At 37.3% G+C, this 17431-nt stretch overlaps 1 protein-coding gene across 2 annotated transcripts; it reads right to left on the bottom strand.

Annotated features, from left to right (window-relative positions):
• Positions 1-799: 799 nt before the first annotated feature.
• slc4a1a (solute carrier family 4 member 1a (Diego blood group)) lies at positions 800-14014 on the bottom strand. Of its 2 annotated transcripts, none has more exons than XM_077212201.1 (21): positions 13833-14014; positions 12218-12284; positions 12030-12085; positions 10990-11087; positions 10858-10904; positions 10602-10767; positions 9103-9238; positions 8864-8933; positions 8330-8372; positions 8049-8233; positions 7748-7949; positions 6918-7121; positions 6056-6204; positions 5777-5971; positions 5420-5665; positions 5078-5167; positions 3635-3801; positions 3245-3486; positions 2914-3083; positions 2010-2183; positions 800-1529 (listed from the first exon to the last, which is right to left on the bottom strand). In XM_077212201.1, exons 2-21 carry the CDS (start codon positions 12239-12241, stop codon positions 1482-1484), a joined length of 2712 nt encoding a protein of 903 aa, XP_077068316.1. In that variant the 5' UTR covers positions 12242-12284; positions 13833-14014; the 3' UTR covers positions 800-1481. The 2 variants fall into 2 exon arrangements, with proteins under 2 accessions (XP_077068316.1, XP_077068317.1); XM_077212202.1 differs by lacking the exon at positions 13833-14014 and adding an exon at positions 12642-12696.
• Positions 14015-17431: the final 3417 nt, after the last annotated feature.

The following is a 17431-nucleotide window of genomic DNA, read 5'->3' as shown; positions in this document are numbered from 1 at the left end:
ACTTTTTTGTGATTTTTTTTCACCTTGTTACATGATGTTCCCAAACAAAAAATACCCGATACATCTCTCATTATGCCATATTATCACCACACGTTGTTTTCTTTAAATTAGAACAGGTTTTGTATTTATTTTTTAAACTGACTTCATTTAAAAAATTAAGTCATTTAAATTAGTAATGAAGAGATTTAAAGTAGGCCTCATTGATAAAAAATGATAGATCGAAAATAAAACGAACATTTAGTGTTCAGGAGCATGTTCATGTTCACATATTTACATGAGCGTGTGTGTGTCACATGTACACAAACAAACTATTTTGAGTATTACATTCTTTCTTTTTCACAGAGATGAACTTTATCCTCAGATCAATGAGGCCTAAGATCAATCAGTTTAAAAAATAATTGTCCAAATTTAAAAAAAAAAACAAGTTAACAAAAAGATTGAATCCGATAATTAGTGATAATTAAAAGGCAATTTTTAAAAGTCTGGTCTTTTTTTTTTTTCAGGAACACAAAAGGTATTAGGGTTTTCAACACAGCGTACGGGTTAAAGTCAAAATATGAAAACCTGCTAATATTCAGACTGTAAGCAGATCCAGCTCTAACATGTAAGCTAGGTCAGAGGACTCTCAGAACAGGCTGGACACTTGGGAGGGTGGCTGGAGGCTGGTCGCTTGCCAGGGTGGGCCAAGCTCATGATTGGGTGGGTCAGGCCCGCACAGATCTCCTGTGAAGCCGTACCAACTGGACATGTGGATGTGTTTGCAATTTAGTACAGAAGTGTAAGACGTGCTTACTAATAATTATTGTGAATGTTTTAAAGCATTTTAATCATTAAACAAAGTCACACAGCATAACAGACCAAGCACACATAAAATCAACTATTCATTTATACTCAAATGTATTATATATTTGCAATAGTAACCTATACCGCTAACATTCTGTATTTGTAAGCCTATTATATTTACAGGTATAAAGTCCCTGAAATTCTCATAAGAAATATAAAGGCACATGTTGCATAGGAATCACCTGTTAAAGCAGGATGGGATTAACATTTGAGCTGGTGTGTGGTTGACATGCTTCACACTGGCATCAGATTTTTTTTGCATGAAACTTTTGATACATTAAATAAATAAATGGGGGGTTGGTGGGCAGCAGAACAAAAAAAGTCTTATCAGGCACACAAACACACAAAAGTTATAAAAAGTCATGTAAAAGAATGTTCTATGAAAAAGTAGGTAAAAGTAAGAAAATATTGTGATAAACAACTATGGAATGTATATGAACAGTTTATGAATTTTAGGTGTGCATTAATGCATTCTAAAACATTCATAAAAGAAACACTGAGATTTGTTTAGCTAAAATTTGAATGTACAGATAAAAATATAAGCAAAAGATTATCATGTAATGCACATAGTAAGATGAATTCATTGAGGCTTGGATTCAAGAATCAAGAAAGACGTCCAAAGAAGTTTTGTGGTTATTTTAGTCATCCTCATCATCAAATTTCACGTTTGCATCATCTGCATCCAGCTGTAAAAGGATGAAATATGCAGTCATATATAAACAGTAGATCAAAATGAAATGAATGTGATTAATGAAAGCATGGCAACATTCTTGGGATAGATCTTAAACTATTTCTGTCAATCTATTAGTAATACAATTAAGAATATAATAATTATAAATCTTAATACATTATTTGTACAACATGATGTCATCATATCATATAGGCCAGTGGTTCTCAACCCTGGTCCTGGGGGCCCACAGCTCTGCACATTTTATATGTCTCCTTTATCTGACACACCCAGTTCAGTTCATAGAGCTCTTTCCTAACTAGCTGATGATTTGAATCAGGTGTGTTAAATGAGGGAGACATATAAAATGTGCAGAGCTGTGGGCCCCCAGGACCAGGGTTGAGAACCACTGATATAGGCAATACAGATAAGTGGTTTTGGGTGAAAAGTGCATTCATGAGCATTTCTTGTGTCTCAGCGCCATAAAAGAGATACTTACACATTTCATTTCCATGAGAGTGAAGACGGGACCGGTCAAGAACATTCTTAGAGGGATTGTGAGGATCAGGACAAAGGGCAGGGCAAGTGAAAACGCACTAGATTTTACTGCCCACAGAATCACCAAACACATCACTTGGATCAAAGTGTACAGGTGCATACGCATAGTCTGCACCTGTAGAGAAACAGAGAGAGAGAGAGAGAGATCTGTAGTTAGATCGATGGTTGGAGTAATAGATGAGATTACTAGACATGGCCAAAAGTATGTGGACACTCCCTTCTAATTATTGGGTTTGATATTTAGATGTCCACGCACATACACTACCCTTCAAAAGTGTGGGGTTGGTAAGTGTTTTGTAATGTTTTTGAAATAAGTCTCTTCTGCTCACCAAGTCTGCATTTATTTGACCGAAAATACAGTGAAAACAGTAATATTGTGAATTATTTTTACAATTTTAAATAACTTTTAATTTTTTTTAATATATTTGACTATATTTTAAAACGTAATGTGTTCCTGTGATGGCAAAGCTGAATTTTCATCATCATTACTCTAGTCTTCAGTGTCACATGATCCTTCAGAAATCATTCTAATATTATGGTTTTCTGCTCAAAAAACAAAACAAAAAAATGTTTCCTATTATTATCAATGAGGAAAACAGGTGAGGTGCTGCTTAATATTTTTGTGACTTCTTTTTTTCAGGATTCTTTGAGGAATAGAAAGTTCAAACGAACAGTATTTATTTAATATAGAAATAATTTTTAACATTATAAATGTCTTTACTGTCACTTTCTTTCTTGCGGATTAATAGCATTCATTTCTTTCAAAACAAAAGTGAACTAATACTTTTTTACAGCAGTGTACTTTTGTCCATATAGTGTATATGTGTTCATTAAATAAATCTTACACGGGTGACAAATGGAACAGGTGGATGATGCTTTTTCGGCATAATAAGCAGAAGTATACGGTCCCAAAGTTGGATACCACTCAGGGAAGTAATACCCATATAGAGGAAGATCCCAAACAGAGCCGTCATAGGTATCATCTTCAGGACGGGCTCCATGAGAATCGAGACCCCTGTGGGTGAGAAATTATTACGATTACATGTATTGTTCAATAACATTTTATCAAGTATTATTATGCCAATTTCAAATGTTTAATATGGCAATGAAAGCGAATAGCTTTTGTTTAAACATTTTTTTAGTGTAATTATTTAAGATTAAGGGCTTGGAACTCACCAACCATCACGGCCACCAAAATACCACTGACTCTTTGTTCTAGCACACGTTCAATCTGCGGTCTGGGGCCTTTGGTCATGACAGTCAGGGAGTTGGCGTGGGTGACAGATCTCACTGTAGCAGCACTGAGCCAGGGGACACCAAAGATAGAGGCAGCTCCTCCCAAGAACACCAAAATCAGGAGGTCCAGATGGAAACCAGAGCCTTTGACCATTTTTCTCTCAGGCTTACTCACAATCAGCCTGGATGGTAAGGAAAAGTAAGGTGATAAAGGCAGTGTAGCAACATTAATCTTAACTTTGTTACATCTTCTTTATGTGTATTCACCCAGTGCTGCTGCTTAATTGAAATGTTTTCTATTCTGAACAGCATTATGAGGGAGGAACTCACGTGGTGATCTGGGACTCAAGAAAGATTAGGATGAAGACCAACAAGGCAGGGACAACACAGGCGAACATCAACCAGACAGGGAATGGCTTCTTCTCACCCAATGGGTTGATGAGCCAACCTCTAGCAGACGTGTTGGACACGGTCAGCCCCTTTGGCACCACCAGTTTCTAAAGCAGGAAGTAAATAGAACATGAGACACATTAATGGAACCATCTGTTATGGTCAAAATCCACAAAATCCCAGAAAGTCTTGATTAAAACAAGTGATTTAATTTATGTTTGGGTCCAGATTGCAACATTGTATGGCATATGAAACATGTTTGTCTTGATTAGCTTATTCACTATAGGGACTTTTACAATTTTTCATAATCGCTTTGGCTCAATTCACAAATTTAATTTTTTTTTCTCAAAAAAAACAAAAACTAAATAGGTTCAAATATAGGCATGTGTGTGCAGAAGAGTAATTACAACTGTCAACAATTTGCACAATAACTAAAGTGCATGGCTTGCTGATCAAAACTTGATTCTCAGTGAACTTGTCATATGCTTTAGAACATTCTTTAATTGTGTGAGCCATCACATGCAAAATGATTCATTAACTTATCAAAATCTGTCAGACATATGTTAATTCTATAAATATCTATGATATGGAATGTTTGTGATGTCTGCTAAATTTGCCATATAATAACCTGCCATAGTAATGAAATAGGAATCACAATAGGAATAAGCCAATCAAGTTTGGAAGCATGTATAGAGCTTGCCTACAATCAAAATCACCACCATTTGTATCACCACAACCGTGAACAGCAGCTACGTGCTCGCGGAAGATGGATCTTGTTGTGTTACATACTGTAAGTCGATATATATAGTTTTGTTTTTTTACGGAATTACTGTACTTGCCATTTTGGGGAAGGTTTCTGTTCTCTATTTATGACTTCAAAATAAGAAATGTGAAAAAATGGACATGCAAATATTAATTTTCTGTTTCAACATTGCTAATTAAAGCTAGTGCATACTTACAAATGTTCACATTCGTTTTCTGCGTACAACAACATTGACTTCTTTAAACCTTTACCTACTGTTGAAATCTGTATCTAAAGCAGACTGTATCAAAAATAAAATAAAAAATAGAACAAAAATAAAATGTGTATATTATAACAAACATGTCAAGGGTTACTGCCATGGTGAAAAACCATCAAAAACATTTTGAGCAGTATGGCTCACATGATGACACTTCTCATTTTTATGGCATTAGCCAATTTACTTAAAACATTACTAGGCTTAGAAGCATGAATTAAATGTTGTAGGTGAGTAACTTCATTTTTCAGACATGTTGTGATGACCCATAAACAGTTGTGACAATTGCACTTACAGTTCAAAGAATGTAAGAACTGTAATAGCAAAACACGTCTCTGAACAATGCAACAGGAAGTGTTTGGCTAACCTGTGTATAGGCATCGCTGATGGAGATATCCACAGCGATCATGAAGAAGATGGCGATGGGGACACCAAAATCTCCAATCATTCTTCGGATCTGGTGGTGTACAGTGTTTTATTAGTAACATGAACTGAAATATAAGCTTTTTGTTTTAAATTTTGTTCCAAGCTTCCTCGGAACACTTCTACCACAGTAATACATTAAAATGAAATAAAATGTGGAGTATTAAATCAATTTAAAGTAAATTTAAAGGCGTTTTATTTGGTTGGATCTGTTAAAAAATCAATCTGCTAAAATGCTAAGCAGTATCAGTTTAAATTATAAAAAAAGTAAACTGGGCATACTTACGGGGCCAGGAAAGTAGGTGCTAGTTTTAAACCCACGGAGATACATAGCAATGAAGTAACATCCAAACATAAGGCACATGGACAGCAGGGCGGTGTTGGGATATGCTCTCTCTATTATCTTATGATGTTTGGTAATATTGCCATCAGGATGGTTAGTGATGTTGATGATTTTGACAGGGTGGAAGGGGTCTTCCAAGGAATCATTCAAGTGTTCGTAGTTCAAAATTAAAGGGTGCGCTTTGAAAATCTAATGAGCAAGAAAACAAAGTATAGAGAAAAAATAAGAAGATCTGAGGACAAATTATATTATGTGTTCTAATCAAATAAAGTGTGTGTGTATTTGGAAGCCTGTACATACCCTGATCAGTTTGGAAAAGGTCTCGTAGATGAAAATGAGAGAGATCAAAATTGAGAAGATCTCCTGGGTGAAGCGCGAGATGAAACGAACAAGGAAGCTCCCCTCCACTGCCACAATCACCACCACAATGATGATCAACCACATGCCCACCCAGACACGGCCCACAATGTACTCAAAGCCATTAGACTTGCAGAACTTAATGGGAAAGATGAAAGTGTTTAGATGGATGAGAAATAATCTACCTTGTTAAATACCAATTCTCACTGATAAAAGCATCACCTGAAAGAAGGCCTCCTCAAACACCATCAATGGACCGGTAAACCCAATGATGAGAACTGGTTGAGCCGCAAACAGACAAAAGATGACACCCTGCACGCAGGTAGAGACCATCATCTCAGAGACCCCCATCATATGCTCCGTCTTATCCGCTAAAATAGAGAAATGGAGAGATCTAGTTCAACGGATACTCCACCCAACAATTAAAAATCTCTATAATACCCTCATACAGTCCCAGATGTACAGTATATGATTTCTGTGCAAATTTAGATTTTTTTAGAAAAATAATCCATCTCTGTGGGTCCATATATTGCAAGTGTACAGAACACTCCAATGTTGACTCAAAAACCATACAGTGTGAACACAACAGTAATCCACATAACCACAGTTGATGAATCAATTTCTTCTGAAGCAAAATGATAGGTGTGTGTAAGAAAAACTACACAGCAAGCAAATCAATTAACTATTAACAATCGCTTCTGGCCAACTGTCATACGTAAGGTCCTGCTTTAAGTAAATGTCAGCACATTGTAAAGCATGACATAAGTGCGTCTAAACATGTTGGCATACCACTTCACGACACTCTCATGAATCCACGTGTGACATGGATTATTTTTTATAAAAACCTTTGTTTGTGTTCATCTGAAGGAAGAAAGCCATATCACTGGGACGGCATGACAGTGAGAAAATGGTAAGGAATTTGATTTTTTGGGTGGAGCATCCCTTTAATGAACTCATCCTGTCTAGGTGCGCAATTCTTGGCCAGACTAAGATGAAATGTGGACCAGGACCAGCTGCTAAATGAGACTGATTCAGATCTTTCTCAGCGGTGTGATTAGTCAGGGATTGCAGTGAATGTACTTACCAAGAAGTCCTCCGAAGGTGATGGCAGGAGAAAGGGCAGCGAAGTAGATGAAGATGACAGAAGACAGCACCTGAGGGTCCAGTGCATCTCTGAAGTCACTAAGGTAATGCTTGTAGCGGCGTTTTAAGTCTTTGACCATTCCGCCAAACGGATAGCCGGTACGGGCCAGTGGATCCTCCCGTGGCTTCTCAGGTCCAGTTGGGGCTAAACAAACAATTAGACACAATTCATTGGATTCATCAATTCATTATTCCAGATTTAAGACTAGGATGGTCTAGATAATGAAAGAGAAGGACTGTTCCTTTTAGTCATTATTGATTTATCTAAACCACATATTGATACATGTCTGAAATTTTGTAATTAAACCCTTAAGATGTGTACAGAAAAAACATAGAAATGTGACGTATAAAGAGAGCTGAAAGCATGAATATGATTAAATCGTACTAATGAAACTAGGCATTGCTACATTAGTAAATGTAAATGTGAGTCTATGTTAAAAATTTTGGCAGGGATGCAGGACCAGCATCCTAGAACTAAAATGAAATTATTATAATAAAGTCAAATTTTGCTCTTGAGAAGTAAGACGACCAAATCCAGTGAATCTGCATATGGAATCTACAATCTGTAAATTGTTTTAAATGGAGCTGAAAGTACAATACCCATATTGGCTCAAAGCATCAAAAAATTATTTGATAAACATCAGATTATTCAGATCATTTAATAAACAAACACACAAGGGGAGCAAAGGATGTTTAGAGATTTAAATGTCAAATTAAATGAACAAAGTGACAAAGTGCCTGTATCATTATTATCATTCTATGAAGACTGACCTTTGCCCCCAATTGTGAGTCGGGTGTCATTTGGGCGGACCCTATCACGCAGCATCTTCTTCTGGAAGTTGATGATTGGCTTCAGCATGCTCTCATCCTGGATTTCTGTGGGTGGGATCACAATGCTGCAGTCCATGAAGTCTGCCATGGCATTGGTCAGATCCCTCTCATTTGTGGCCAAGTAAGCCTCCAGAGTGAACACCTGTTTGCAGGTACAGGATGAAGATGAGACATTATATATATACAGGCATATATATTTATTCAATAACATTTCAGTGCAAAATCCAAAGTTCCTCCTTACCCAGTCGGCCATTAGTGCTGCCATGGCCCGGCCACACTCATGATAGTCCATGCCGCTGTGACTGGGGCCCATCAGGAAGAAGACAAAACGAACTGGAACTGGAGCTTCCAGAACCCCTTCCATCACCACTGAATCCCGCAGACGTGCAAACGCTACCACTGGTTTCTGGAGGTTCTCCACCACACCTCAAGAGAGAAGGAGTGAAGAAACATAAGCATGCAATGTGCTGGAAAATAAAGAACAATAATTTCATACAGAATAAAAAATGAATGTACACTCACCTGATAAAACCACAGAGGCCTCCACACGATCAACCATGTCTCGCTGAGGATGAACAGAACAGTGCAAAAGTCAGTATTTGAAACTAGCAGAGCAACATACTAATGTAGAATAAAGGCAAAATAATGTTTTGACAAGATTTTAAATGATGTCCTTCACAATGGGTCTGGAAAACTGTACTGGAATGTTCCCTTTTTTATTTTTTTGAGGCAACCCAGACAGCAACATACTGTCGGCCCAGATTCACACGGCCCAGATGTGGGCCGGATCTGGGCTGACACTATGTTGCTGGCTGGGTAGGTTGAGTTTTTAATTGTTTGGATGCTAAAGAACAGACAGAATCTGACTGAGCATTTAAAGTCTAAAACTGAAAGGACAAAAGGATTTTAACAAGCAGGATATCCTGGTCTTGTCTCCACCCTATAGCTTAAAAATCAGAGGGAAATATAGGTTGATATATGGATGGATGGATGAATGGACGGACATAGATAGATAGATAGATAGATAGATAGATAGATAGATAGATAGATAGATACCTGTTTGCTGACTGAGAATGTTTGCAGCTCTATGTCTGCTGAACTAGGAGCTGAAGTAGGCTCTAATTGACTGTAAAGCAGAAACAATATGAGTCTTTAAGTTTATAACCATAGACAGTCATATAGAGCTGAACTCATATACCAATTAATATGGATCTCTGAAATAATAATAATTAAAAAAACATAACCTTCCTTCACAGACACAAACACAAAGCTGCAGAGATAATGAGGAGCCTTACGTGCGTTTGCGTTGCAGTATGGCCACTAGAGCGTCACGGTCTGTGGGCCGGATCTCTTTTTTGAGCAGGAGCTGTTCCACCATCTTCTGACCAATGCTTGATAAGCTGCTGTCATCAACATCAAGCAGGACCGCCCCTGGTTTCAGTCATTGTAAACATAAAAAAACCTCATAGAACCAGCATGCATATTCATCTGTCACCATAGAGTAGTTCCGGGGTCCACTAGGGGCCCCATGCAAACATCTAATGCCTGCTACAGACAGTGCGATTTCAGCAATCCCATAAGATCATTACAAATGTAATCACACTGTACAACATGGATCTAATAAACTTGGGTACGACATGTATAGACTGTACGATGATGACACCTATTCAATCGTAGTTAGTATAGCTAGAATAATAAAATGTCATCAGCATACACTATTGGTAAACAAATATGAATCACACTTTGGCAATTGTGGTTTTTATGTGTGCTGAAAAAAGAGAAAAACGCGAAAGAGAATATGGTCATGGCTAGAGAAAAGAGGCCAACTTGGCATGCCAATTTTGCAAATGGAGCTTGAGATAAGTAGTTTTACGTTTTAGCTCAATGTCATGTTGATCAATATCCCATTTCATGTTACATTTTTATGTAGCAGTACTGACTACGTCAGTAGACGTAGGTCGTAGCAGCAAACACAATGTGAGATGATCATGTTAAATTCCTGAAACTGTCAGAACATGATCGCAGGCTATCTTTGGCCGCAAGACCGTGACAACGGGCGTCTTTGACCCTAGAGTATGATGTAGGACCACCGTTTAGAGACACGATTGGTCATCTTTCATCTGTGACTGCCCAAAATCATACAATGTGTACTAGGCATTAGGGAACCTCAAGATGTCTTAAAATTATTTTAAATAAGACAAAACATGCTTGAAAATAAGCTAAAACAACTAACTCAAATCAATTTATTTCTTATTTTAATTCAATGACAAACTTCTGAAATTCTGAAATTAAATAATTTTAATTTTAGTTATTTTAGTTAGCCTACTTATTTTAATCTATGGATGTACATTTGTTAAAAAAAGTATGTGTGCGTGTGTGTGTGTGTGTGTGTGTGTGTGTGTGTGTGTGGGGGGGGTCCTTCAAATATTGTTGGGGACTTATTGTGATATGTCTGCTTAATAATCTGAAACAGCATACATTATTTTCATCATGTGTGATGTCAGCATAAAAACTTTGAAAGAGTGATGATTTCATGATTTAGTCAATGAAATAGCATGCTCTAGTTGAGATATGGGCCTTTTTTAGAAGTATATTTTAGCTGTTTATGCGGGCCCCACAAGTTATGCATTCCCTGCAGAGTTGAGCTCCAACCCTATTTAATCACACCTGATCCAGACAATTAATTTTTCTTTAGGATTACTAGAAACTTCCAGGGAGCTGATTGAAGCTAAACTCTGCAGGATTGAGACCACTGGTCTGAAGGTTAAAGGAAACATGTCACTTGGTGTCTCACCTGTGCTCATGACCTTGCGGAGTTGAATGAGGCTTTTGAAGGTGAGATAGGAAATGTGGGCCTGGCTCCACTGTCCTGTGGCGGGGCTTAAGTTCTCTTCATAACCCACCCAGCGTCCAATTTCCTGCCACAGCTCCCCACGAAGCTCATTCAGCTCAACGTATGCCTGAGGTGGACAAACAGAGTGTTTCATTAAGTGTTTTAAAAAGAAGTGAAAGATATGTAAGTAAGTAATTAATCTGTTAGTGTGTTTCACCTCTGCGTCTCCTCTCTTGATGGCATTGGTGTTGGTATTTCGAGCGGCTGAAAAGGGAGAATGAAAAAATGAGTATTGAACCAGGAAGATTTAAGGTTTGTGTTTTTATATGCATGTGTAAGGCAAACACACCCTCTAAGTCTCTAGAGAAGGTGAAGGTCTGATGCTGCAGCTCTTCCTGCTGCCTCATCTGCTCTAAGTCATAGCTGCCTTTGTGTCCCCCGGGTGTCCTATAGAGGGCGACAGAGAGCATATACTACAACACACACTAGGGCAAAGACCGACTGTCACAGCTCCACACACTCACCAGATCTTATGCACCATAGGCCAAGCTGAGCTCCATCGTCTTATAAAGCGACTCAAGCCATCCCTGATACAAGAAACATAAACCTCACTCTGTCTAGCCCTCACACTGCTCCGCTCGACCACAAGGGCGAGACATTTTACATCTTTACCCTCTGTAGTCCTAATGTGTAGTGTGCGGTTTTTTTTTTGAGACAGGGCACAATAAGCCACCCACATTAATCAGTACCCATGAAATTCAATATATGAAAGCATATCAAATAATAATTTTTAATAATAATCTGAGATTTAAATGATTAGTACATTTTAAGATGATTTTTTCAGATGTTTGATTAGCTTAGTTTTGATTAGCTTGTATCAGCCATCCCTGATACAAGAAACATAAACCTCACTCTGTCTAGCCCTCACACTGCCCCGCTCGGCCACAAGGGCGCGACATTTTACATCTTTAACCTCTGTAGTCCTAATGTGTAGTGTGTTTCGATGTTTTGCATTGCACGATTGTTTTGATGACAGTTATTAATTTTCAATATGGTAATGTGGAAAACCTTATTCTCATTTTTGAAAACTGATTTTTATTTATTTATGTTAATTGCAAAGTATTTATACATCATGTTGTACTTCCTTTAAAATATTCTCATTTAAATATAAAAAAGAATATGCTAATAAAAACAATAATCAAAATTTCTGGATGCCCTATGGGCATGACAGTTAGGTGCTGTTAATCGTCATAAAAATGTGACAAACCCTAAAGGTCCTGAAAACAGGCTTCATTTCATTTGTGTAAACTATTTTTGTGTAAACTAAAAGCAGACACAACTATATTTGCATTTCTATCAGTGTGTGTTATGAGTGTCCATGATACTCACAAAGTGATTGGAGATGGTAGAGGTGACTCACTGTCCTCATAGGACATGTCATTGTCCTGTAGAGAGAGAGAGAGAGAGAGAGAGAGAGAGAGATACACTGTTTTACTACAATTTATGGCATGTAGCCTATAAATTAAAAACTTTATTGTACATCAACCACTTAATGTGCTATGAGATGCTTTCCTCACCCCTTCAAACGATATGGCTTCCATCTTCGAGACTGTCTTCTTTCTGTCAGAAAGTCTCACACATAACCTTCATTCACACAGAGAAACAAAATAACACAGTAAGACTGTAAGACCTGCACACCTGCTACAGGCAGTGGTTATCGTTCATTCATGTATTCCCCTTTATTAAAGTGTTATCTTTTCAACACACTAGCTGTTCTTGAGAACTAGAATGAGTTTTACCTAAACTCATGCCTCACTCACTTTACTTAATGTGATTTGCATAGAAATATTTACATTATTAGCACATATAAATATTAATTATTAATGAAATTATAAGGTTTTAATGTTCTGTATGTCTTTGAGTTCTTTTAAAAGCAAACACTGAGTATCAGATCACAACTCAGTTTTCAAGTCTTTCAGAGGCGCAAAAACGGAGACTCACCCCTAACTAGCACAAGGGCGTGTAACAACCACAAACAGACAATCATCTGAAGACTGAACTTCTATCGCGTGATAAGGACTCTTCTGTTCCTCATGGACAGAGGCAGATAGGGCGCAGCAGAGGGGTTTGACTACTTCAACTACTTCAATAGATAGTAAACACAAATGTATTCCCCAATTTAAAAAATACAAATGGATTTATCAACGTTTTCTAGAACCTCCAGGGATTTGTGCTAAACACTGTGAGTGAGGATGAATCTAGTGGAGGGAGAAGAGAATATGAAGACCTCTGATGCAAAAGCCTCTAAAAGCAACTTCTGTCAAAAATGAGATAATAATATTGAGTGAATGCTCTCCGCACGTAGTATACGTTCATCAAATACTTTCACTTCAAACTCACTAAATCCCAGCCTCAGCCCTTTCAGAAATGCCGGTATTTGGGTGGAAAGCTATGCATAGGAGCCTAATAAAAATGTTAAACTTTAGATGGACTTAGAGGCTTTTGCATCTGAAGAGGTTTAGTTTATTAAAATTGTTTTCAGCTAGTTAAATATGCCAATGTGACCCTCAGTAGGTTAATATAACAAATACAATCATAAACAGAATGAAACACTTTCCATTAAACAAAATAAACAACAATGCGTTGTTTAATGACAGCCTGGAAGCATTACTTAAATCCAAATTGAAAAAATTGTATGATCAATGAGTTATGACAACAGATGTTTTTACATTGTTTTAATTCATTAAAATAAGTAAAGCAATTTTCTACTTTTATTAGTTCTACAAGATTCAGCTCATTTGTTTAAGTCAGTTTAATGTAATTTAAGTTTAAATGACTAGGCAGCACATTATCATTTTTTTTAACAAAAATTGTACACGAGTTATACATCCACAGTCTGCAGCTATAAGAAACCGAGTATGAAAGCTCATTTTCAGGCTCAGTTTTGTGAAATAGTTAGAAAAAACAGCTCTATAATTAGTAGAGACAATATATATGATAAAAAAGTTTCATAGTTCTTCTAGCAACACTTGCAAAATGACTGATAATTTACTGCTGCAAGTAACAATGAGATCTGTACTTCTCTTAAAATGACCTTTAGCAGGTGTCCCCCCTGTCTGCAAGTGACCACTGTCTCAGACCTTCTCAAAAAAACTTAATCTGACTGTTTAACAGAGCACAACACACCCTTACCTGAGTCCAGGTGGTCCTGGCGGGTCTGTGCTGGGTGTCCGCGTCTACACTTTGAGCGCCCAACTCAAGACTGACCTCTGACCGATTCAAAAGGCATGGGTGGGGATGGAGGGGTAATGGAAAAAGAGAGAAAGACGTAAAGTCACGTAGTGCGGGGCAACCCGAAAATTGACAGCATGCGCAGAGCACCCAGGGGTGGGAAGGAGTGATAAGACCCCCATAATCAGAGAAATAGCCTTATCGATGGGGCCACCTTACAGCAGGAATACCCCAACCCTAATACCACTCCCAAAAACAGTGAGAGAGAGAACATACTGTAAGAGAGAGAAAGAGTTTGAGGCCTATAGTTTAACAAGCAGACTCAGATAGGCTACCTGTCCTAAATTAATTCTGCATCCTCATTTGACTGATTCAAAATGCACGAGCTCGCTCATGTGAATTGTGCACTTTATTGCTAGCTGCCAAGGTAAGAAGATATCTGCATAAAACTACTGGATGATGGCCAAATATTGACACACTTAGAGAGAGAGAGAGAGAGAGAGAGAGAGAGAGAGAGAGGTCTATGTAGCTCATCACTAGCAAGGCACATTAATCATTAAAAAAAGCATCTTGCCTTCTGACGTCAAGCTGTGTAGAGGTTAGGGATTCCCTTCACATCAGATAATGGAGGACACCCCTCCAAAGGTGTATGGGGGGCGCTTGAAGGGGTTTCCCCCTCCACGGCCCTCACATCAGTTTCATATGTCGCCTCTTTTTCCACTGAGTCACGGAAACACTGCTGTCTCTTGAGCCAATAAGAGCTTTTTTAAATACTGGAAATAAATAAAACAAAGCAATAATTTGGGGTGTGTCCTTTGCTGATTAACTTTTCTTCTAGAGTGATGATTCTGTGAAAAGGACCCCATTACTTACTGGGTACTTTGTGGACTTACTACTGATGTAATTAGCAGGACTGTAATGTCCTGTAATTGTCCCATCATCTGATCGATTTAGCTGTGCTTAGGGTGTAATACAAAAGACATTTTAAAATAAAATAATTTTAATAGATTTTTGTTTTGTTTTTCATGGGAATATCAGCCAATTTGTTGATGCAATACCTTTCATCACATTACATGTGTGAATGTGTTCCCCCCTCCCCCATTTATATATAATTATTTATTAATATATTTAAAAATATAATATACTTATATTTATATACATATACAGTATACATTTTATACACTATATATATATATATATATATATATATATATATATATATATATATATATATACTGTATATAAAATTAAGAGCTTGAAAGTGAGTAGTAAAGACAAAATCTGCATTTTCAAAAAATGCATAAGACATTTGAAAAATTTAATTCATATGTACAGTAGTCAACATTTGAAGTGGATCAAAACCTTTCATCAAAGTTATACATGAATTTTGAACAATACTCGTTCTTGTCTTAGGACAACTTGATTAACTTTTTTGATCCACTTCAAATGTTGACTACAGTATATATGAGTTAAATTTTTCAAATGTTTTATGCATTTTTTGAAAATGCAGATTTTGTCTTTACTACTCACTCCCCAGCTCACAATTCTGTGACATTTCCCCCCTTGAAATAGAACGACATTAATCTTTCTGACAAATTATGTGGGGGCATCAAATGTTTTTGGTTGAAACAGACTTCCATTACAATTACATGGCCCTCATCAACCTTAATATTTCAGTTCTGTTATAAGAAAAAAAAATCACAGTGATCAGTGTTTTACTAATTTTTCACACAAAGTACAAAAATATTGATTTTCAATAAAATTTCCTAAATTACAATGTGTGAATTTACTCATGTATATTTAAATGACATTAATTTTAAATCTATGAAAGGATTGAAATAATATTTAGGATTGTGGGAAAAAATCTGAATTGGGGGAACCGCCCACTATGCGATTTATGGCGATTACAACCCTGGTCCACTAGGCCTGGGAAATTATTTCTCGAAAGTAACTATTATGCTAAAAAAATGGCGCTGTTTCCTGATAAATGAGAATGACTCAACATCCACACACCTAAGACCCTTTACCACTGCACTCACATTTACATGAGCTTTCAGACACAAACATTCAATTTATATACAAAACAACTAACATTTTTAATATTTAAAGACAAAACAATAACTAATGTGACTGACTGTGACACATTACCTGAAACATGGAGATGGCGGAAGCTCAGTGGTCAAGGGTCTTGGTCTGCCATTAGAAAGTTTGAGGTTTCAATCCCAAGTGACATAGACTGAGAAAACCGAGCACTTCTGACATCTTCTAGGATCATTCCCACTTTGGCCTGAGCAAGGCGGGTTGATCCAATACACAGACCCTGCTTCTGGAAAGAGCCACCTTCCTGCAGAGTTTAACTCTAACCCTAATTAAACATCTCAACCAGCTAATGAAGGTCTTCGAGATTGCTAAACACTTCTAAGCAGGTTGGAGCAGAACTCTGCAGAAAGGTGGCTCTTCATGAGCAGGATTGGACAGATCTATCCCTGCAATTATTATGGATCCTTAAAAACCCATGGGGAGGAATACACGCCTTTGTGACAGCACCTTTTCACTGGGAACATCAGGCAACGATTACAGTCCACTGACAACACATAAATGATGTAAGCATTCATGTAGCTAGAGACCTTTCAGGAGTACATGAGTAATTAATGCTCAATCCAGCAGTTATGAGACCTATTAAGGGATGGAATAACAGCATCTCCAGAGAAGAGCATCACATGACCTGTGAACAACAGTAACTCAAGCCAAGCGCCCTGCATGATTACTGAGCCAGTCAGAGCCAGGAGAGACTCTTCATGTGTGTGTGTGTGTGTGTGTGTGTGTGTGAGAATGCTAAAGCCGGTTTTTGTTACTTGTAGTTTAATTTTAGACACAAAAGTTGACATTTTCTATTTGCCAGTTACTGAACAAAGCTGTTTAATAGGATTGTAAATATTTGCTCTAGCAATGATTCAGTTCGTTTAAAATTTGAATTGAAATGCACGATTTGATTAGATTCGTCTTTTTTAAAATATTTTGTTTCAATTCATAGTTATTATCAAAGATACACTGACAACATAGATGTAACTGAGACAAATTTAACCAAATGTTTTACCATATAGTAAATTCTTGGCAAAAATCAAAACTGTTTTACATCAACAGGCTCAACATTTGCCTTTTGAATGAGAAATGTATGCATAATATACTGTTTATTATTAAAGTAATTCATTAATTGAATTTTCATTGTCAGAGGTATTAGTTTACACTGTTATTTAGTATTCTTGCTCTTGAGAGCATCTCTGCTCTTCACAATAACACCAAAGTGCCTTAGACTAAAGTGTTTGAATGATATTATTCCCCAGCGTTCATGCTATACTGCACGTTATATTGAACAGCACATGTGTGTATGTGTAGGTGTGTCTCTTCTGCAGTCTCTGGCATTTTATGATAAAGATTGACTGTTCTGTGATAACCACACAGACACACACACAAACTATCACCGGCTGCTTTAAGGGCGTTTACAGAATTTGCATTTTGAAAATTACAGTGCAGTGTTGAAAACTCCCCTCTCTGAATTT

Source organism: Siphateles boraxobius, unplaced genomic scaffold (assembly GCF_051911475.1).
Source record: "Siphateles boraxobius isolate OS27281-9 unplaced genomic scaffold, OSU_SipBor_1 66, whole genome shotgun sequence".
Taxonomy (NCBI): Eukaryota; Metazoa; Chordata; class Actinopteri; order Cypriniformes; family Leuciscidae; genus Siphateles; species Siphateles boraxobius.
This window is presented reverse-complemented; position numbering and strand designations above follow the sequence as displayed.